This window comes from Enoplosus armatus, chromosome 18, assembly GCF_043641665.1.
Source record: "Enoplosus armatus isolate fEnoArm2 chromosome 18, fEnoArm2.hap1, whole genome shotgun sequence".
In the NCBI taxonomy this organism is placed as follows: domain Eukaryota; kingdom Metazoa; phylum Chordata; class Actinopteri; order Centrarchiformes; family Enoplosidae; genus Enoplosus; species Enoplosus armatus.
The window spans coordinates 6,134,929-6,157,077 of NC_092197.1; the positions used below are offsets into that span (position 1 = coordinate 6,134,929).

Sequence of the window (22,149 nt, forward strand, 5' to 3'; positions counted from 1 at the left end):
TTCCACCAGCTTTACATTTCCACTATGACTGAGTGTGTGTGAAACAGAGAGAGACAGAGACAAACAAATGGACACAGAGACACACACAGAGAAAAGCAGACTCCTAACAAAAGCCATATGTTAAGCTTGAGGCAGCCATCCAACTGGAGTCTGACACTCTGTTACGAAGCGCTGTGGCTCTGAGAAGACAGTGAATACATGCGGAGGCACTTTACACCTCTGCTGAAATGCACACAATCGCCCTGCTGTATTAGGTTACTCAACAAATTCTTCTACTTTGTTTGAAATGTGTGTTCAATTCCATCTGATACATAATGTGACTGAAAGAAAGTTTATGAGATCTTCTTCTGCCACAATGAGACGTGTGTTTACATCTGATGATGATGATCAGATGAACTCAAGCACCCCTTCATCAACATCATCTGTCATCTTCGAAATGTGTTCATTTCAATTGATTATAATCTGGATGTTATGTAACACTATTATATAAAGCAATAATGTTTTTTTTTTCACTGTTAGGTGAACAGTAAAAATTGTTTAGGTCACCTTGGTCAATTCTTCTTTTTTTTTTCTTTTCTTTTTTTTAGCTTTTAGCTAACTGTCCTCTGCTAGATTGCTAACTAACTAGTTAGCAAGCTTCCAAGCTAACTAGTTCATTTGATTTTTTCAAATGAACAGAGCTACTCTACTCTTTTCCCATGTACCTAATCGATGTCTGTTTTATGTGCACCCACACTGACAAGTATACAACCGTGAGCACAGACACATACACAACTCAAACTTTCCCCTTGGACTTACTCTTGCTCTGTGCTTGTTCCACTCCTGTCTACCAGTAAGCTCCGTCCCACTTTTTCGTCCCTACACACATGAATCATTCAAGTTGCGACTTAAGTAACATCTAGGACACTGGTAATTTTGTGTTTGAGTGCATGATCCTCATCCTCGTTTCCCTGATGACAAAAACCTCCCCCCTTCATCCCTCATGACAACATTAAGACCCCTCTGTGCTGGATCCAGAGAACACAGATGGAAGAAATGGTGAGGACAGCCCAAAGGAGGAGGCAAGGAGAGATCTTTACAAAGACGAGTGGGTTTACAAACACACACACACACACACACACACACACACATAGATGTATAAAACCATCACAACAGACACAATACAAAAACACAAGGGTTATGAAATGGTGACAATGATTCATGTAAACTTTTTTTCCTGGGCTTTCCCAAACTTTTCAAGGGCCTCACTATTCAAAGTTTGCAGATGTAAGCACTGTGCTCACTCATAACATCAATTGGGAAATTAGTAGCTCTTATGGCCAGCATTTGAGAACATTTAATTAAATCTAATTGGAAGGAATTTGACGCAAGGATATTCAGAAGCTTTGGGGGGACCGGTCTTACCTTCCGACCTTCTTGACCAGTCAGTCCAACCGGGCCAATAATCCCTGAATCTCCCTACAACACAAAGCAGGAATGTCAAAAGGCAGTAATGCAACAACGACTGGATACACAAATAGCAATCATAAATGTGCTAGGAGCTTGCCAAACAGGACGTTGTTGCAAATTAATGTTGCGTGTAAGAGGAGAAGGAGGGACACAATACCTTCTCTCCTTTAGGTGCTGGCCCAGGTGAGATGCCAGGGTCTCCTTTTCTCCCCTGATGAAAAGAAAAACGCATAGAAGGACATTGTATGGGTCAAAATTACCCAACTGTACTTCAGTGATTTCAATCTCTGACTAACAATCACATTAACAAAACATTTTCACTGGCCAACACCTTTCATTTGGACCAGGGGAAAGATTAAGGCTGCAAAAGCTTGCCTCTATAAATCCCATACAAGATAATAGGACATTACAATTGATGAATAGGATTGAGTTACCATGCGACTGATAACTTCACAGTACAGATTCTTCTTAGCCATGTTTTTTCTTAGTGTATTATGTGGGCTCAGTGCCCCTCCAGTCACACACAGCTTCATTGTCAGCAGGTCATAATAACGGGGCTTCAGCACATCAAAGCTATGGATCGGAAATTACACTGAGCGCTGACTCCTTCTCTCCCCATGGACCCCTGCTATTTACAACTTTGTTTCATTTTTTAACGATGAAAGGGCAAAGATTGCAGTGAACCCCCGAGACATCAAACACTTCAGAATCATTCTCTCAACACACCTGCCAGGTAGATGAAACCTGCTCTGCACCACTCTGCCATGCATTCACTGAAGCAGGGTTTCAAATATTTGCCTTGTAGAGTATGTCTACTCCACTTCTTTCCATTATGTTTGCCTTTATTATACAACAAAGATCCCCCGTCCAGAATTTAACCAGGGACTTTTATATGGTTATATGATATGCGTCTTAAAGGAATAGTTCAACCTTTTGGGAAATACTAACAAAATCTAATAAAAAATCCACTTACTAGTGCCTATAAAGCTCACTAATAACTTTGTTGGCCTGGTGTAGTGACTTCCTAGAGACTCCAGGAGGTCAATGCTTCCAGCCAAGAAATAGCCCGGCACATATCCTCCACAAACTGTCATTTTTATACTTTGTTTTTTGTATGGATTTAACAAATGAAACCCAATGTTTTAACTAGTGAGGTTTAGAGGGGCTGGTTGGTGAATTGTTATTTTGGACAGAGCCAGGCTAGCTGTTTCCCCCTGTTTCCAAAAAGGGGATAATATAAATTACATCAGGGAGACAAGGACAAACACTCTCCCTTAGGGTGACCTGGGGAGGTCAGGACTCTGGTGATGGGGGTGGGCAGTGTGACCACATGCAGCTGCACAGTTGTCATTTCTGCAAGGCATTTTTATAATGCACTTTAAGTACAGGTAGAGCTCCTCACTATGTACTCTGAGCACACAGAGCCAGAGGTCAAGGGTGTTTGCTAAAGCATACACCAGTCCAGACAATCAGATGAGGGATGCAGGGAATTTGTCTTGGGCAGGGTCATCTCCTGTTCACACGTTAAAATTAGACAGATTTATTTGTAGTTCTCACTTTCCGACTCGTAATGTCCCTGGAGCTCTGATAAATCACTTCAGCTCCCCTGGTCTTGAACTACCCTTCTCTCCTCTTTCTGCTCGAGTTGCATTGGTGCAACAGAGACTCATTTTACATAGAAACAGCATATAAATGCATAAAAATACACACACATTAGTATCTCAAACTGCCATGTGTGGCTGCACTGCCATGACCTTGGATGGCCCTGATTCTCAAGCCATGAAGCGCCATTACCCTTGTTGCACTTTATGGATTCCAGCTGAAAATGTGACACATCCTCATGGGATTGTCATTCACGTTAGAGGCAAGAGAAGATCATAAATGTCTTATTAAATTAGTAGTAAAGGCAGGTACATAATCGTGTAATGGCTTCATGAGGAAATATCAACATGGCTGCCAGGCTCTTGGCAAAAATAAAAGAAAGGCTCACTTGTGATCATGAGTTAGACTAAGAGTGTGTAAGATACCTTGAGCCCGGGTGGACCAGGTCGGCCAGGGTTTCCATGGGGACCAGGGGCGCCCTGTGGAAAAGCCAGAGAGAGGAAAACATAATCAACTGGTGATCGAGATCTCAATCAATCTTCATATTGCAATAGAGCTGATGCAGACTGTGGCTTTGCTACTGTGAAGGGGACCGGGGGTTCTGTCTGGGGAACCTCAGCCTTCATGCTACTTTAACCTATTTTCCTATACATCAGCTGTGTGTGTGTGTGTATGTGTGTGAGTTGGGTGGTGAGGTATTTAGGGTTGGTGTTGGGGGTAGAAGCTTATGGAAAATGGGGCTTTGTGGGGCTACTTCACCATATGGATGTGGTTTTCCTGCCCCCTGATGCCTCGCACTCCATAGCCCCCGCCCCTACCTCCCCCCCGACACACACATTTGCCAAGCATCTTAATGAGTAATGCAGATCATCTCGTATCATAACATTTTGAATTCCTCCTCTGGTGTGTGTTTCTGTACGCATTGGCTGTTGCTGAGGAAATGAACACAACTGTGTCTGAAAGCAAACAAAGCGAGATCTACGGTAGCAGCATACTGGTAATGTGAACCGTCTCTCCCTGTCTAGCATCCCCCATGGGAAGGTTTAGCAGAAAACCTTTGGAAGCCAGAGGATGAATCCAACACCAATTTTTCTTTGGTTTAAACAGCAGTCATCAGACAGAAGCACTGGGGTTGTTGCTACATCTTCACCGCTCATCAATCTGTCTGTCTGTCTACCTTCTCTTCCTCCGAGTGACTTTTTCCTGTGGATCTCTGACCTCACTCCTGCCCTCCACGTGTTGTGGCACCCTTGGGCCCCTAACCTACCCCCATAGTGGGTCAAGGGTCGAGCGAGTCAGAGAGGGCGGAAAAAGAGCCACAACTGCTTTAAGAGCCAGGTCAGCAAGTCTCACTGAGGTGTGTCAATACAAATCAGTAAGCCATTATGTTAGTGATCTGATCTGCAGCATCAAAAAACAACATGTAGCGACATCCAGACAGGCCGCTCTCTATATTATCCCACAGGGGGGAAAAAAAAGTAATCTGGGGTTGGGGCTGGGTTATACAGCTCAACAAAAAAGCCCTTTGAGCAAAGTTCAAAAACAGACATACTGGTCAGCTGCAGACATGAAAACATGAATGCCATCTGCTGTAATAGCTCTTGCTGTCAGAGGACGCTTTGATGACAGTCATGTCTGATTCACTTGAGACAGATGAATGAACAGGACATTACTAAGCGTGCGTAAAGGTGTTGTTATCTCTGATGTGAATCACAGAACAGTCAGGTTTTCCACACTTAAAAAAAAATATTCACAGTATCTGAAATAGTTGTAAACCTGATCTGTTTTTAACTTGTTATGTTTTACAAATGAGATATTTTCATTCCAAGGATTCTTAAGTTTTAAAGATCTTTCCTCCCACTCTCATTTTCGGTTTGTACACAGCTGGCGTTCCCTCAAGAGTTAGTGTGTGCAGACAGTATTAAGGGACGCTGTTGTGCCCTAAATAAACTTAAACAAACTAGACATGTTAGAATTACATGCTTCAAAATTAACCCTGTGGTTTACCGCAGTTTGGGCAGTACACTGGTAGGCACGGGCTGGCACCAAACATTTGGTACTGTGTTCTTACATCCATGTCGTGTCCCTTTCTCGCACAACAGGTGTCTAATTAGAGAAGACCAGGGTGGGGCATGCACAGGCTGAGGGCTATCAAATGAAAAACCACCAACCTCTGAACAGCGATTCAGGGCGTTACTGTGGTTTCTGTGGTAATAATGCTGCGAGCTCTGCGCAACTCATTCTAAGTTGGGACAAAATGGTCATAAACGAAATAAATGATAGCTCCTAATGTTTCATGTTGGTAACATGCGTGCTGCCTGCTCTGAGGTATATATATATATATCCATATCTGTCCTTGAATCTACAAAATTCTATGTAAACACCACAAGAAATACTGTATATGTACTTGTGGATCTTAAATCTGAATGCATGACATCACTCCCAAGGTTACGTTCCCACACAGAATATTTTAGACGAGACCTTTTAATGGGCTATGCTGTAAACAGGGTCTGACTTTCAACACTAGCTTGTAAAAGACACTTTAAATGTACAGTATATACAGTCACCATATTAAAGATAAAAGAGATTCTGTATGATGCTGTGCCAAATGAGAGCCGAAGGGGCAATGTCTGACAAACTAAACATTAGATCAAGAGCATGTGAAACCACTGCATAATTAAAGATCCCAGTCAGCACGCATGCACTTGAAAATTTGCCTCTGAGGATTCAGGTAAATATTTCACTGTTCATTAAAGTCGCAATAGCATGCCTTGCCGTTGCTGAGTGAAAAGAGCAGAATTTGCAGCCTAACGCCACAAATTACAGTAAAACTTCATAATAACAGAAGCAGACAGGAATTAATTAAGCTCTGCTGGTAAAAAGCCGACTATATAAATGTATTTACATCAAAAGCCAAAGTTTTTAGAGCTGAATACATCATGTAGTGACCATGTGTAAATTAAAAAGGAAATAGTAAGTAATCCAAAGTATTATTTAGGCATTTACAACAATAACAGTAATAGCTCATAATGGCCATGACAAGTTTGAAAATTACGATGGAAACCTAGAGCTAACTTTATGCCAAACATCTAAAACCTGGTATTAAAAAGTGTATTAAAGTGCCCATAGGGGGATTGCAAAAATAATGAATGGAAGCACGGTCTGTGATTTTTACTGTCCTGAAGCTTATTACAGTAATATTCCAGAGGAGAGATCCATATACAGTTTACACTGGGGATTATACAGACCCTTGAAAAGCTGTGCTGTTGCCTGGTGTTTCCAAAACAGCCCCTTAGCAGAGCTCAACACCTTTACTCATTTGAAAGTTCTTTATAGTCATAGTTTTCCAGGTTTCTATATGAAATTACCATCTGTGATCTGAATTAGCTTCACGTGCAGGTGAAGCAAGGTGGGGGGATTTCTTTAGTGACGGAGGAGGGGCTTGGAGGGGAAGCTTGAGGAAAGATGGGCGACAGAGATTTTCTTCACTCAGACAAAGACCCTTTTGACCCAGCAGGCTCCAGACACATGCATGCAGCCAGTCTTCAGATAGATACAGGCCTGTGTACCCGTGATGCATCCACCACACATTTCCTCTCACACCCTCCTACCACCGTCGCCATTATACACCTACAAACAGACTCAAAAGAGCTCACCCTGACTATTCACGGACAACTAGCAGAGGCTTCTGTACTGACAGCGGTTGCCATAGCGACGGCGTCTCACACTCACATGTGTGGGATCAGAGGTCAAGGTTCATGGGTGGTGCTCGGTGGGCTCAATGGTGCTCTGTGTGTCATCATACAGACTTCCAGTAATCCAAGGCTACGGAAGGTCATGCAAAAAAAAACCTGGCAGAGCTGCGAACAGCTTTCTCTGAAGCAAAAACCCTGTGACAGGAATTAAGTTTTTCACATAAAGAGACGATGCTTATGATCAAACCGTGCCATGCCACCTGCGAGCCTGCAGCCTTAGCGACCTGCAGTGTGAAATTTGGAGTCAATTATTTCAGTGATCAACAAGTGAATTATCTTTTCCCAAATTGAAACCACACTCATATCTGGCCAAGAGGGGAGAATTTAGACATGAACATGTGCTTGTGAGTGCGTGTTTGCAAGTGTGTAAGTACTTGTATATGCAGGACACATGCATGGCAGCAGCAATAAAACTTGATAAATGCTTTTGTTTACAGGAAAGCTCCATAATCTGTCTCACTCTTTATATAGGCAGGTCATAAACACAACCACATATGTCTGTGCTACACGGGCATGGGATTAGTGCTGTAGCGTGTATACGCTTCTGTGTGAGCTCTAGTGTGTACTTATGTGTGCGTTAAACAAAATGACTGTGAGGTCAGAGTCAGACACTGGCGGCGTGTTTGCAAGTGACCCCTGTTAAAATGGCATCAAAACCAAGGGCCTTTCCTAGTGCTTTTTTTATTGAAGAGGCTTGTTTTCATTGTTTGCGCTTTGTAAACCAACCACTTCCGCTGACAATGCCACAGGCAGTTCAACAGCTGGTTTGCTGTGGTTGACAAAGGCCACGTCTAAGACACCAGGATGTAAATCAGTGTGAGGTGATTCGATACATATTGCTGATGAATGAAGCTTGAGACAGGCATAGAGGCTTTACCAAGGACAAGTTTGAGGACAAGCTGCAGGCTCCAACCTACTCTGGGGAGGAATTCTGCAGCAGTGGAACAGTTTTTTTCTGTTATTATATAGCTAGTCTTGAAAAGAGTTAGATCAAGTTAAATATGGCACATATTTTGAGAAAAGCTGCGGCTTGGTCACACAAAAACAGTTCCACTCAGAGTAATATTACTTGGCTTGACCGAGCTCTGCGCTTAGATTTTTAAGTCCAATTAAAGTTTTATTCCAGGTAAGTTTGATTTGGATCATAAGAAATCCACCTAAGTGGGGCTGGTGTTGTGGAACTGCTGCTAGAGACGGGATAGGAGGTGCTGCTGGGGCTTAAATAGCTTTAATTAGAGCCAGACAAAGACCTCCTTATACATCTATAGCAGTGGGGGATCACAGAGACTTTAGCTTAACAGTCTCTCAGACACAGACAGACATAGTAAGTAATAAAAACACACATAAAAGGACACACGCACATGCATCCAAATAAAGCATAAGTCATTTACTGTATATTTGATGCAATTAGATGGTTCTATTGTCTGGACTTAGTAGCTTGTTTGTAGTGTCTATTAATCAAAATTGAAAAAGAAGGAACCAGAGGCTTTGAGCGAAATGCTAGCATGTTAGCAGGCTAACATCCGCTTAATAGTGCTTAACACAAAGCTAAGGCTGATGGGAATGTCATTATTTTTTAAGGCATTTGGTCATAAACAGAAGTTTTGAGTATATTACATTTTTGACCTGATGATGGCGCTAGATGAAGTGTGGGGTCACCAAAGTTATTATAATTGATCCAGAGGGGAACATGAATGTGTATACTAAATTTCATGACACATTTCACTCAAACACCATCTGCTGGTGGTGCTGGAGAAGAAGTCAGGATTCATCCTCTGGGGACCATGAATTCAGAGCAATGAATCTAATTGTTGTTGAGGTATCTAACTTTGGATAAAGTGGTGGACTGACCAAGAGCCATGTCATTAGCTTGGCTAAAAAAAAAGTCTGCCTGAATCTATACAGAGAGAAACAGAGGAAGTAAAAGAGAACTCCTCAAAGAAGACCCACGAATGGGACTATATCTATTTAACTGCCTTGGAGAAAGAGGCCTTTCATTAGTCCAGAATGGGATTCCTATGAAGTGTCGGTGCAGCCTGCTGCAACAGCTCAGTGAGGAGAAGAAAGTCCAGCAGAGCCATGTGTTCTCTGTCTGTTTACAGTGCTTTTATTAGGCATCCTGTGGCACAGGCAGCCTTTTGAAAGGCCGTCTTTATAGGAGCTTTCCTGTTTATGCTGAGGGGTGGGAGGTCAGCACTCGCAGCCCCGTGCTGAATATGGTCAATCTGCCTGCATAGGAAAACTTTGTTTGTGAGTATGTGTGTGTGTGTGTGTCAGCTGGGTGATGGGAGGGATTTAAAGTGATGTAGGAGCCCGGCTTGGCAGGTTATTATTGTAACTTCAGAAAATGGTCCAGGACTTTGCTGTCTAGGCTGGAACACACAGATACAGTCCTCTCTGTCCTTGTCTGTCTGTTTGTCTGTCTGTCTTTCAGAGTCAACTTTCTGCCAAGGGGGTTATTTACTGACTGTTTCTGTTGGAGCTTTCAGTCAACATGTACATCAGCAGCAGTAGCAAAAAACACAAACAAACACACACGCATGCAGAGAGATGCCCACAATAAACCTAAATAAAGACACGCTCATTAATATGGTTCCATAAAAATAAATCCTGGAGTCAAACACCAGATCAAATAATTTATAGAGGTTACAAATGGGAGCATGTATGATGTGGCTGGACATGTTTGAGAGCGATCAAGAAGACTTACCCGAGGACCCCTCTTGCCTGGCAGGCCTGGCTTCCCTGGAGGTCCTGGCAGTCCCTGGACAGAGAGAGAATTCAGTCAGTGTTGTGTGCTGACATATACCATACAGGTGATCTTACTCAATACCTGAGCAATCTCCTTCTATTAAAACCATCAGGTCATTTGGACTCCTTTGTGTGTTTCCACAGACTGGCTGCACAGTGGCTGCACGGTAAAAAAACGACACCTTTTACCTCTGAAGTAATTCCATCTCAAGGTGATGAGAGTTCAGCCTTATGAATCAGGAAGTACCGAGCCTGTGTGGCAGGAAACCGTAGAAACACTAGAAATAACAGGTCATTTCCTGCGCCACTCATTGCCCCTGTGTGGCTTTATCAGCCTTGTGCTCCTTCGTTTTCTTTTAATCAAAAAAGAGGAAAAAGAGAGGTGAGGAAAAACAGAGAGCCTGTTGTTGCTGTGGCTAACAAGAGCTACCTGTAGGGCTCTGGATCTTCATGTAAAGCCTGTATATGGCATGTTTTAAATGCGTAACAGTATGTTTACTATGTTGTTACACGTGATGCCTGATAAATATGAAGATCTAATAAAAAAGCAGCAGCATTTACCATAAAGTGCAGTTACTGAAGTGTGAAGGTTGTACCCTTTCTGTAGTTTCCTCATCTCAGTTTTCACAAGGCTATGAACTTTAAGAGACTTCAAACTTCAAAAACATTTTCAACTTCACACCACTTACACACAAACCTGAGTCTAAAGGTTATTGTGATCATAGCCGCTACCTGCGTATAGTGGTCTGTCTGCGATTTGGTTTACATGGCTCTGAAGATTATAATTGACCCCCCACCATTTCTTCCAGGACGACCTCCATGGTTGAGACCACCCCCATTGTTATAGGTGGTATGCTCTATGGTGGCCTATGGACCTGTCAACATCAACACACACTCCTGTCCATCTTCACACTTCCACCCCCTTCCTTACACTTGTTTGTTTATTCCTACTGTCTTTCCCTCTTTGCACCTGTCCATCTTTAACATATTTCTTTCTTTTGTTTGTTGACTGCTGTCTAGCCAGTGATGTAGCAGTTTCAGGAAATTCCCACATCAGTAAGCATTTTCCAATCACCACATTTCAAACACAGTCTAATGGCAAAGGCTGTTTTCAGTTATGAGGTTTAGACTTGCTGACTGTGCCATGAGGAAGTTAGAGCATGATCTCTGAAAGCAATTCAAAGTTTGAAAAGTATTACTTGAATTTACTTGTTGACTTTCATTAAACGATTTAAACAACAATTCAAAGCTACTGGAACACACAGAGCAAATGTGCAAACTCTACCAATAATCTGTTTTTGCCATAATTTCAAATGATACTGCTTAAAAGCTTTCTAATGGGCGCAACATTTGAGTGCTCAGGCAGCTTGCAGGTACAATTTCACTGAATACAGAAGTCCGTTCAGGTTTAAATTAAATTGAAAGTACGGCTCCAATGAAAAACTAATCAGATTAAAACTCCAACTCTCACTTTCAGAGATCGCATAAAAATTCAGAACACATAAATCAAATTCAGGTGTGCAGTGAAACAGATATTAGAGGAAGTCAGTTTTAAAGCAGCGGTGAGGAGCCAAAGGTGCTTCAGATGGGAAACTATTGCCATATCTGTTTCTCCTGGCAGCCAGAGTGCAGAATATGCACAGAGGAAACAAGTCCAAGTCATGGTTGTACTTTTGTCTTTCAGTAAAAGTGTCTTAATGCTTTACGCAGCAAGAGTGATGACTGACAAAGCTATTGGTTGAAACCTCAATAAATGTAATGCTTTTCATTGGCTTCTGACTTTCACATTTGTCCAAATGTGTGTGTATGTATAAGAAAGAGAGTGTGTGTGTACAGGACTGTACTGTGAGAAGGAGTGAGAGACAGCATGCACATGGCACGTGTGTTTATGAAATCCAAACTATGCTGAAAAGAAAGCGTGACTGGGTTCATCTGGGATCTCCCAAGGCACTACATGGAAATACAGAGACAGACACACACATAAGCATACAAATACCCGCACGCAAAACATCCATGCATGCATGCACGCACACACACTTTGACAGGAACCACCTGTTTAATCCCTGATAAATTCTCAGAATAAAACAATCCACATGTGAGTCTATATATGTGATCCGGTCAAGTCAGAACCCAGACACATTTTTACAAACATGTAATGTAAAGCCTGAAAATGTACACCGATTCTGAATACTCCAGAGCCATAACTGGAGTTTTCTATGGTTGGACATTTAGGCACAGTTTTGTGGTGATCTCAGATGGAGTAATTTTCCATATATTTGGCATAACATGACATGAAAGGTTTTTGGCCTCAGCATAGTATCAGCACTTATAAATGTATCAGACAGTAAATGACCTCATAACTTCCCTTGATCATCCTTCTACAATCTCTTTTCTGTGGGAGATTACAGCGCTTCATATTGAAATTGCAGGTAGTGCTTTCTAAATGGCAGTAATTTGGTTTACTGTAATGACAGTCAAGTCTGGTGTGGACATCAGTATAGATGTAAATTAGCCAACCCTTGACATACCACACTCCTGGCTGCAATCTACAGCGGCAAATTACAGACCACTACAAAGAATAAGAAAGGCACACGTATCAAACACACAGGCCCTGCTCACACTTTACAATACAATGACTCAATCACAAGGGAAGCTTTAAGTACAAGTACAAGTACATACACACCCAGAACGTGCTGAGGAGACATTGAGGTGTGATTACTCAGGCCACATTTGGACGTGAAATACTGTGTAGACAATTTTGCATAGCTTATAACATGATAAACTCCCAAACGCAGTAGATTCGTCTATGACAAAAAAACAACAAAATTGTCCATATCTGCTACCAAGTAGTCAACAAAGTCATTTTACCTGTTCTGTGGCCAAGCACAAATGTGTATGTGTATATTTTCAGTCAAGAAGCAGTCACTATTAACCCACAAATAAAAACAATTATGAAGCTAAACTTGATCTCAAGTGGTCAGTCAAGATGCAGCTGAGATGCACTCTGATGCTATGTGTGAAAATAGACCTGTCTGCCACAGTGTTCCTAGTGATATATTATAGGCCTACCCTACCATTGTGCCTGCATTGGGAAGCTGAATGATGGTGTTTACTGACTGCTTTGACCCTTGACCTAGCTTTGAAAGAGGGCCATGAGACCTCCACTAGCTCTCTATGACAGAGGAATCTGGTGCAGAGACGGCAAGGCGTCAGACCTGACACGTCACACCCAGCCTGGAGGGTGCTGTGCACAGAAGAAGGAGGAAAGGAGGGAGAAAAAGTAAGATTTCTAACCTGTGTGGGAAAGGAGATGCCACATTAACCTACTTATCTCTGTGGTCTCTTATTTCCAGCCCCAGAGCACTAGAGTCAAACCTGGTCTTTCACTGGTGACAAAGACCAGCACAGACTTACGCAAACCATCAAACTCACCACCCACAATTGCCAACACAAACAGCCAAGACATAAATTGCATGTTTCTTCATCTTGGTTTTGCAGAACCTTTAGTGCGGCAAAGCCTCTATATGTGTGTGCTCGCGTGTCATCTCTGTCTTTCCTTCAGCTAGTACAATATGTTACAGCCAGGCTCATGACCATAATACGTCAATTTAGCTGTTCTACACTGGCACCTTGTCTGCGGTTTTATTATGCTCTTTTATATTCCTGCTTTTTTCTATAGTCATCCATAGCCTGGGCCCCTTTTATACTTCTATAGTTCTGTGTTCCCCAACAGTCCATCAGGCACCTTACATCTTTAAAACATGTAGGGTCAGCCAGCCCTTGATCCAAGTCAAAAAAGAGTGCTCAAGCACATATATGCATATGTTGTAATTTACTTACTTTGCCTTTTTGACACTCACACACACACACACACACACACACACACACACACACACGCACTCACAAACCAACCCAACAGACCAGAGGTGCTTACCGATGGGCCTGCTTCTCCTTTCTGTCCTATAGGTCCATCCAGCAGGGAGAACTGAGTAGGTGGTACCTCCCAGCTCTGGAAGCCATCAGTAGCAGGTGGTGTTACTGGGTTGTACAAAGGTCTGGTTGGTCTCGGGGTGACTGGAGCCTGGGTGGTTTTGGCTTGCTTTGTTGGCTTAATGACCTGTTTGGAGACTGGCTTGGAGGTTTTAGCAGTTGCAGTTTTGGAGATTGTTGATTTTGAGGGGTTGACTTTGGATATTGCTGGTTTAGAAGGGACAACTTTGACAGAATTTGCTTTGGGTGTGGACGGAGTGGCTTTGGATGGCGTAACTTTAGCCTTGGGAGATGTTTTCTTGGCTGTGGTGGGCTGGGGTTTCTTTGGGACTGCACCATGGTCTGATAAGTCAGAGTCAGGCTTTATCTTGGAGGGTTTGGTGCTGGTAGTGGCTGGAATAGTAGGTTTCTTCTTGTTGTCGGATCCTGCAATTGTCTTTTTGGAGCTGTTATGAGGAGTGGGATTTGTGGGAGTGGATTTGGAGGGTTTCTGATTTGAAGCTTTAGAGGTGGAGGGTCTTGGGTTTGGTGGTTTTGTCGGGGGTGCTCTTATCCTGAGTGGTGCTGTGACAGTTTCAGTCCTGGCCTTGGGAGGTGGGGAGGCCAAACCAAGCTGGACTGTGACTGGCATCACTGTTCCCAGCAGGGGTGTAGAAATGGTCCCAGGGTTGGGCTTTATTGTTTGGGTGCGGGCCACATGTCTTACAGCCGAGGCAGCAGCGGCAACACTCCTAGCAAGGCTCAGCCTCGTGGGCTTCCTGGCTGTTTCCAGGCCACTGTGTTTAGGGGTAGCAGCGGTAGCTGTGATGTTTGTTTCTCGTGGTAGGATAGGCAACAAGGGAGGAAGGTTAGGCCTGTATGTGTCCGCTTCCCTGCACTGTTTCTTAATGTACCTGCAGTAGTTGTGAGCTGCCTGTGCAGAAGGGACCAGGTCAAACTGGCAGATGGCTCCTTCAAAGTGTGCAGAGGCTTGTTGCTGGCTTGTCCGCCCCAGCAGGAAGGAGCCCTGGAGCTCTGGAGCCAGTCCCTCCTCACTGTCCCACCCAAAGTCTGCATGAACACTCTGCTCTCCGCAGGAGGCATATAGAGTCACTCTCTGTCCATTAATTCCCACTGCCAGCTGGTGCCACTGACCATCATGGGGCTCATAGGGCAATGCCACCGAGGTGTTTGGTCCCGTGTGTAGGACCAGATTGCCCGGTGCAAGCTGCAGACCGAGAAGGAGCTTCCTGCGGCCTGAGAGCAGGGTGAAGAGGAAAGCACTGTTGACACGGTGTGAGCGAACACTCACGACCAGTGCCAAGTTGGGCCAGATGGCCGCTGGGAAAACTGAGCGCAATGGAGTTTCAATGTGCGCCCGCTGGTTGAGGATGATCCCCGATTTGAATGGAATGACTCCTGCTGGCACCGAGCGCGACGGCTTCTCTCCCTTGAGCCCCAACTTTTGGAGTATGTCCACATCTGGATAGAAGGGAGAGTGGTGTTAATTATGACAGGCTTGTTTGTGAAGGTTACACATCAGTGCAGTTAGACAAAAGTGAAAATGAAAGCCTATTTTTATGTACCCTCTTAAGTATATATTAAGATTTATTTTAAGTGTGAAGACTTCACATTATCCTTCTGATAACATCTGTTTTGTTGATCCTTGATCATTCTTTTCATACCTCACAAGTTTATATATGTTCTGTAACCTAGTTAGAGATGATAATATTTCCTGCCATAACCAAGAACAAGGTACATCCTCTTACATTTGCCTCTGTGAAAAAGAAAAATGGCTATATACATATATACCTAGGGGAAATTTAGTATTAAAAAAATTCAAACATCACACAAGGACAACAACAGGACAATTGTAAGGACACATGAGAGCAATGAGTTTCCCACTGAGCATCTGGACTGAAACTTTTGCTATTGTATGTGCCCTGTGCTGTCCCCTAAGCACAACACTCATCCATGCTAAATGGGAGTGAAACTCCGGGGGAAATGGACAGAATAACTAGTCCCAGTTTTGTTGATGTGATAACACTCATGACAACAATTGCACACATGCACATCAACAGTTAGCATATATGAATTAGAGGGAAACTGGAAACTTGACATCTTAAAATTATTAATAGGACATCCTGGACTTTTGAACCTATTTTCCAATAACTTCCTGATCTTTCAGCCAACACAGTTCACAAAGTAATGGAGCACTGCAGGGTTAAGAGATGGCTGAACCAATTAAATACAAAGAATAATAAACTCGGCCACTAAACTGCTTCTGTAGGCTGTTTAGTGCAACTTTAGGCCAAAAGAAATGACTATGTATAGGTCCAGACAGACATAAAACTGATGATAGGGGAGTAGGGAGCGACCTTGGTTGGTCAGTTCAGGCTCTATGAGTGGTAGATGCTGCACAGAGGTGCTATGGTGGCCTTTGATTCAAATGTCAGTGGTTTGCAGCCTCATGCTTCTCTCCAACATGGCGAGTTGTGGCATCGCTTCGACCATGACAGCTTTAAGCATACCCACAACAAATGGCCTGAGAATGTAGCATGTTTGTGGCTATACAGCCCTTCAAATTCTTAAAGCAGCTGCTCACCCCAAAATGTAAGCCTAATGTGACCATATTTTAACAGCTCCAAAGGGACACATAAAACCCATATGAGGTTTCAAAGCCAAACCAAAGCCCTTTGGTTCCAAATGTATGATCTTTACCTAATTTTGTCCTCCTGTCTTTGTTCGTTGGTTCTAGGAAGTGCCATGCTATCAGGCTCTGCAATTTGAGGTTTTTTGGTTTACATGAATATTCCTTTAATGGAGAACTTACACTTGTGCTTTTTTCTATTGATAGTTAAGTTACATAAATTCATTAAAATCCAATTCCCCATGCAACAGTGAAAAAATGATGCAGGAAATAAATTAAATCCTTCACCATATCACCATATTCTTTGTAAGGACTCCATTGCCAGTAACTTCATCCCCATGGTCGTGTGAGGCACAGAGCAAGACAACACTTTGTCGGTTGGTGGAGGTAATTGTGAAGGGAGCTCAGTCAAGGCCAAAAGCAGCCAGTACCAGGAACGCACAATCAGGCTAAAGGACCTAATCCACTCTTAGTAACCAATGGGCCAACACACTCCCCTACAAGGGAAAGAGAGACTGTATAAAGCTAACAATATGTGTTTGTGAATTTTGAGGCACAAGGGACCGAGTTCAGGTTCTAAATGTACATTTTGTGGCAAAATTATGTAACTTCCACACCAATTAGCACATCTGAATGCTTGCTGTACTGTATGTTGAAGTACATGTGCATGACTGTTATCAAGGCATGGCCTCTTTGTTTTAAGGCTATAGGGGATTAATGAGCCAAAGGACATCGGCATCATCAGACAACCTTGCCCTTTTCCCTTCACCTCTCTGTCCTCCTCATCAATAGAGTCAGTTTGGAAATCCAGAACATGACCACAGTCACCACAAGTGAGTGCAGCATCTCCCTGCCTGGAGGCAGAATACAGTTTCCAGCCTTTCAGCCAACTTTGAGTCTCTGTTCAGCGTTTCACTCTCAGTGGTCCCGGCGCTCATTCTCTACATGACCTGTGATCTCAGACCCAGGCCCCTCAACATCTTTATTGTCTCTGGGCTCACTCTGACCTGTGGTCACTGGGCCTTGTCTAATGGGGACATGTGCACAGAAGAACTGCTTGTGAAAAGATAGAAAAGTGGGCAAGCAATGTTGATGAGATGACAGATAGTGGGAAAGATGAGGGGAAAGACAGATGGGATGTCCTAACAGTTGCTGTACTGGTAAGCCATAGAGAGCAAGGACTTCAATGAGATGTTTGTCTTTCTATAATACGAGGCTTGCTTCATTAGACTACTGACGGGGCCCCTAGACTTTGGAAATATATAATTGCACGGAAAGTTTAAAAAAAAAGTTAAGAGTGGGAATTTGATCAGCAGTAATACTGGTAGTTATCAAGGAATTAGACCTGAGGGAGGAAGCAGCATGTTTTTTGTGGAAAGAGTTTCACATGTATGATGTCAAACAAAAACTTCACTGAAACTAATCTGTCTAGTCTGGAATTACTGAGTGCTATTGATGCATACCAGGTTTTAACACATTCTTAATCTGATTTCATACAATATTGTAGTCAATCACATCTTAAACAATGTATCTGCACAGTGAAAGTCAAAGTAAGGCAAATGTAGACATGCCTCTCCTATATAGGCGGTCCTTCCATGTTCTATATAGGGCTGTAAGACTTTCCAGTGCCTCAAAACATTAGGGCTTTATAAAATAGCCTGAGGAAATAAGACCTACATGGGAGTATAGTGTATACCCATCTACACTGTGTGGTCTCTTCTGCAGTAAAGGACAACAAGACTTGGCAGCGTGGCAGGGGGTGCATTACATGTATCTGTTCTGTACATATACTCCTGTCTCCAAACTTCTTTATTTAAATACCACTTGCACTATTACTGGGGCATACATTATCCATGTGGTTTTAAATAACACAGCATACTGTATGGATGTGAATGCACACACACACAGACAGACTTGTGTTTAACACATGGCTGGAGTTCATAGCCTTGCTCTGTGCCAAGTCACTCAAGTAGGACAGAGAGAAAGTCCAAGGCTCTTCACTCTGTAATGTTATCCCTTGTAGAGGGTGAAGTCACCGATTCATTCGAACACACTCGAAAGATCAATCTTTGGCTGGCGTACGCTACTCTACAGTGAGCCATTTATGATATCTCTGAGCGGAAAAATCATCCCCACAGCAATACATTGCATGTTTTCCCACAATATTAGATTTGGAATCAAGGTTTATGATTCATTATTTGAATAAGGAACAACATTTTTTTGGCATTTTGCCTTTATTTGATAGTGGCTGTAGAGATACAGATGGGGATGCTGTGAGAGATGTAGAAGTGTATGACATGCAACAAAGGTCCCTGGCCGGAATCAAACTGGGGACATTGTGGTAATATGGTATGTAACTTAACCACTACGCCAGATGCCCCATTCATTTCTTTGGGCATTTGTGCCTTTATTTGACAGTTGACGGTGGTATGACATGCAGCAAAGGTCCTCAGCAGGAATCGAACCATGGATGTTGCGGTTATGTGGTATACGAGTAAATTGAGAGCCATGGCCCCCCCCCAAATATCCCCCGATTTGCATTTTCTTATGCTTTCTTTATGCTTTTATGAATAGCATAAAAGCTACCCAGAAAACTGACCATTTTCCCAAATAAAATGATCTTGAGATAGAATCTGCAACTCATTGGTTTAGTGCTCCAAAAAGGAATCTGACACGCATTTGGTCAGCACTGAGCCAGCTGTTTGCAGAGGGCCCTGAGAGTGATCCTGTGGCATCCACTGCTTCTTAACAGGGTCGTTTGGCCTTAACATTGGATTCTCCCTGATACCCACTGTGCATGGTAGTGACGGTAGTGTAGAGAGCACAGCCACTGTTATTTTTTCAGAAACTGGCACAGGAAATATACTCCATCGAGCTTGGACAGTTTAACGAAAAGGATCAAAATCAATGCACCATTTTTGTATTCCATTCATTCTTCCTCCTTTTCAAAACCTAGTGCCTATATTACCCACGATGCAACTTGACCACTGACAGTTGTGTCAGAGATTCAGGTGTTTTGCTAGCCTCAAGCAGAGATGATCAGTGGGCTACAGAGGCCTTGTAAACTCTTTCATTCTAACTCCAAACCCCCAGATTCTTCATCAAATTGTCATCAAAGCCACAAAAAGCTTTATACAACTTTTTTCATATATGCAAGTATGTATACTCCCAAAGAGTATACATAAATAGACTTTGATGTGTAGAATCAGTGGAGTTTACCTAAAAAATAGGCGACAACCTCAGCTCTCAAGAGGATCCATCATGGTTGAGAAGGGAAAGGATCAAGAAGATTCTCATTTCCAGCTCTGGCCTGTCTGGATCCCTGTGAGAGCATCTCTATGAGCAGCGCTACTCTAGGAGTCAGTCCAATTGTGACTGAAGAAGTGCCTTTTTCTATCTACTTCAGAAAAGAAAAGTGTATCACTGCAGAAACTATTGACAGGATTATAGCCAAACTGATGGATTCTGCGAGTTGGGCCTATTGAACTCTTTGTCAGTCTTAATCATAATAACTAGGGAAGAGAAGGAGCCAATTCGCTGGACTGTATCTATAACTTTTCACCAGCCACGGTACCAAATGGCAGCTCAAAGGATCACAAGCTGCCCAAAACTATTTTTTACCTGACCAATCACATAAAAAAAACAATCTGGCAGGAAAATGCCCAATCTGGCAACTGTCAGTGGACAGTGAAACACACTCACTGTTGCACAAGAGATCAGATTGTATTTTATGTTTGCTTTATTACCTGACCTACCCTGTACCTTCTTAATTAAACCTGCAATAGCCTTTTGCCCACTGGGGGGCAGCAGAAACATTGACTTCAATCATCACCTTTTAAGTTGATATGGCAAATGGTTGCTAATTTACACATCCAGCAGTTACAGAGCAACATTATCACTCATTGGGAGACGTGCTTCTGGCCACCTGGAGAAGTCCACTATTCACTCTCTTTTAGCTCTGTGTTTGGTCTCTACCAACTCCTGAGGCAAATATCTGGCACTTTAGCTGCTACATGCTCCACTATGTTCACCATCTGGTCACTAACTATGTCTGTCTGTCGTTTGGTGCTGAGCAGGTAGGGTGCAGTAGATTTTTAGAACTTTTTCGCTGAAAACAGCTGCCTGCCAAAACAGTAAAGTTGCAGACCGGGCGGCTAAAAAATGACCTGAACTTATAAAGCTCTGTAAAGCTGAAGGGAGCTGCAGATCCAGGTGACAATTCTCTGTCAATAAGAGTGACTCCTTTCACATTGTCACATTGTTTTCACATTGTCATTTCAGGAGTGTTTTGAGAGTAAATTCTTCTCTATAATGGTCAGCTTTGAATCTATGATGTGATCACTCCCTTGCTTAACACAGCTTACTCAACACTTGTCGTCATGGCAACGATTGGCCCAATTCTCATAGCAATGTGTTTACGTGCTTGGAAAATGACCAAACAGGCAAAGAATAACTCCCAAATCCTCCCAGTGCTCCAATAACTTTCACAGTTTTTTCCACTGGTAAAATATATTTCAGTGAAGAAGAAAGAGGTGAGAAAGTGACGTGACAGAATTGAGAGAAGTGGAGGTGACGTTAAGTTGTGTCTTACCTTCAGAGTGTACTTGCGTAAGTCCCAGGTAACAAGTACAATATAAAACTGTACAGAGCAATAGGGCTCTCCTGGGGAAAGAGAAGAGAGGATGTTAGAAAGAGGCAGCAGTCACACAACACTGATACATGCTTTAAATAATAAATCAAATCATTATTAATGCTTTATTTACAAGCCATTCATAAGAATAGATTTTGGGTTGCCAGGTTGTTAAAAATCCTAATGGCTGGTGTTTTTCTATTTGGTAATAATACAGTTATAAATGTTGGTAATCCATTAATAAAGGTTAATGAGCTTCTCATTTTTTAATAACCCATCAAATCTGTTGGTATAGATTTTATTTATTAATCATTAAATGTTAATAAGTTGTCTATAAATGGTTTTGGCCAAACAGGTGGTCAAAATGTCCAACAAACTGAAGGGATTTTTCACAACCTGGCAACGCAAAAGTTGTCCTTATTAATGCTCTTAACAGATATATGAAGATAATATCTTAAACATCTGAAAGTATGCTTTAATTAAGACAAAATAGCTGTCATTAGGAAATATATGGTATGTGTCTTAATAGACACAAAATCTTGAAACAGCCAAGATTACAATTACGATTTATATTCTAAGAACCATGAAAGGATAGGCTAATATCTGTAATCTGTAATCATTGTTTTTACATCACACCAAAACACACATTCAAACAAATCCATATGCTTTGCATTTTAGCGACTGATAACTTGTGAATAGCAAATGGGAACCGGATTCTGCAAAAGCACTCAGAGCAAAGAAGAGCACCTCTCTCCAAAACACACACACACGCACACAGCTTCAAGTTGTGGTCTGTAAGACAGAAATACTACAGTAGACTTATCCATCAACTCTCCTTCCAAAAACAACATGTGTACGCACACACACACACACACACACACACACACACACAAACAAAAACGAAACTCAACTCTCTCAACACCCTCACCGCATCCAGGTGTGCAGCAGAGCTGAGGAGACTGATTGGCAAGTGGACTGAGAGCTCAGTGGGGGAATGGGATCTGGTGACAGGCAGGGGAGCCACTGTTTACCGCTGGAGGTCATCCAGACACACATGGTCACACACACACATTGGAGGAGGAAATGTGTATAGCAGCTGTGGCTGGAGGGCCGGAGAGAGGCAAGCAGACGGGGGCGTGGACAGACGACTCCAAATACATAAATATGGGAAAGACGGTAAATGTCGCATAAACATATTTACCTGCACTATTCCAGGCAAAGATGTGTCTGTCTCTCTTTAGAAATATTTCTGCAAGCAACCTCCGCACTAACCAGTGGCTGCCTCCCCCGCTGGCCTGAATGATTATAATCACAGTGTGTGTACATATCTAAGTGAGTGTGTGTGC

The 22,149-nt window shown here is 42.7% G+C and overlaps 1 protein-coding gene across 1 annotated transcript in view; it reads right to left on the minus strand.

The window, feature by feature from the left end:
- The window catches only part of col27a1a (collagen, type XXVII, alpha 1a), a 61,982-nt gene extending 40,123 nt beyond the window's left edge, over positions 1 to 21,859 (minus strand). The window contains exons 1-7 of the mRNA XM_070925077.1: positions 21,732 to 21,859; positions 20,765 to 20,835; positions 13,489 to 15,005; positions 9,514 to 9,567; positions 3,477 to 3,530; positions 1,607 to 1,660; positions 1,405 to 1,458 (exon numbers count right to left, since the gene is read on the minus strand). Coding sequence (XP_070781178.1) covers positions 1,405 to 1,458; positions 1,607 to 1,660; positions 3,477 to 3,530; positions 9,514 to 9,567; positions 13,489 to 15,005; positions 20,765 to 20,835; positions 21,732 to 21,859 — 1,932 coding nt within the window. The remainder of the gene's footprint in view (positions 1 to 1,404; positions 1,459 to 1,606; positions 1,661 to 3,476; positions 3,531 to 9,513; positions 9,568 to 13,488; positions 15,006 to 20,764; positions 20,836 to 21,731) is intronic.
- Positions 21,860 to 22,149: the final 290 nt, after the last annotated feature.